We start from the raw sequence: 992 nt of genomic DNA, 5'->3' as shown, positions 1-992 counted from the left end.
GAGTCCCCACTGCTTGGGCATGACTGTCATAGATAGTTCCTACAACTGAGGAACGTACATGCATCGCAGTGACTACAGGGAGAATCTGAGTGAGTTCGGAGGGTGTTTTCAAATCATCTGAAACAAACGTACTGGCAATTGTGAGTTCGCTTAACAGTTCCATTGCGTTACTGGTAATCCTCGCTCGTCTGGACGATATTGAATCGAGAGGGCATGCAACACGATAAAGCCTTTGATTTATCCGCATCGTTTTCGGAACAAAAAGAAAAGTAACGTTAGTAAGCTACTCATATGATCAACCCAATTACCGAACGAAATGTAGATTGGCCGAAGACTTGAACATAGGGAAATTCACACTGCCTAGCTCTACTAGTCCGCCTACTCAAGAACGAACCAAATATGCTACATCCTTCCATCGATCATAATGCTAAAATTTGCAGATACACCGAAATCCCGATCGCGAAACTACCGACGAGCCAAGACTTAATGCCAAGATAAGTCTAACGAAGGCCCAATCATCTCATCCCAAACTAGTCAACTCAAGATCAAACATATATATCGAATTGAGCAATCATGTTGTGGATCAGCTTGAATGGCTATGTAAAAACCGTCCAAGACTTCTTGAACCATACACAACAAAACTCAGTCATGCTCTACATTTATTGAGCAGCTGCAGCAGGAGCCTCGACAGAGGTAGTCTGCGGCGCACGTTGAACAGTAGTCGAGTATGTCGTCGTCACCGAGCTTGCACCGGGCTGACCATAAGCACTGTAGGTTGTAGGAGCAACATAAGGCTGAGGAACAGCTAGAGTCTGAGGGACAGCAGGCTGGCCAGTCCACTTCTTCTCTCGCTCCTGGTGCTCCATGATCATCTTCTGCTGATGCGCTTGGATGTCAAGTTGCATGGCAGTAGTCTCAATCTGCATGCGCTGCTGAATGGCAGATTGCTCCAAGCCTCGAGTGTTGGTCTGATACTGACCCTCCAAATCAAA

The 992-nt window shown here is 46.3% G+C and overlaps 1 protein-coding gene across 1 annotated transcript; it reads right to left on the bottom strand.

The window, feature by feature from the left end:
- Window positions 1-659: 659 nt before the first annotated feature.
- Pmar_PMAR012749 (hypothetical protein) lies at window positions 660-926 on the bottom strand (the record flags this gene model as incomplete). Its single annotated transcript, XM_002782840.1, has 1 exon — window positions 660-926. The coding sequence occupies one exon, from the start codon at window positions 924-926 to the stop codon at window positions 660-662; it is 267 nt and encodes an 88-aa protein (XP_002782886.1).
- Between the last annotated feature and the right edge of the window lie 66 nt (window positions 927-992).

This window comes from Perkinsus marinus (assembly GCF_000006405.1).
Source record: "Perkinsus marinus ATCC 50983 genomic scaffold scf_1104296937994, whole genome shotgun sequence".
Classification (NCBI taxonomy): Eukaryota; Perkinsozoa; order Perkinsida; family Perkinsidae; genus Perkinsus; species Perkinsus marinus.
Note: the sequence above shows the minus strand (reverse complement) of the source record. Positions and strands in the feature narration are given on the sequence as shown.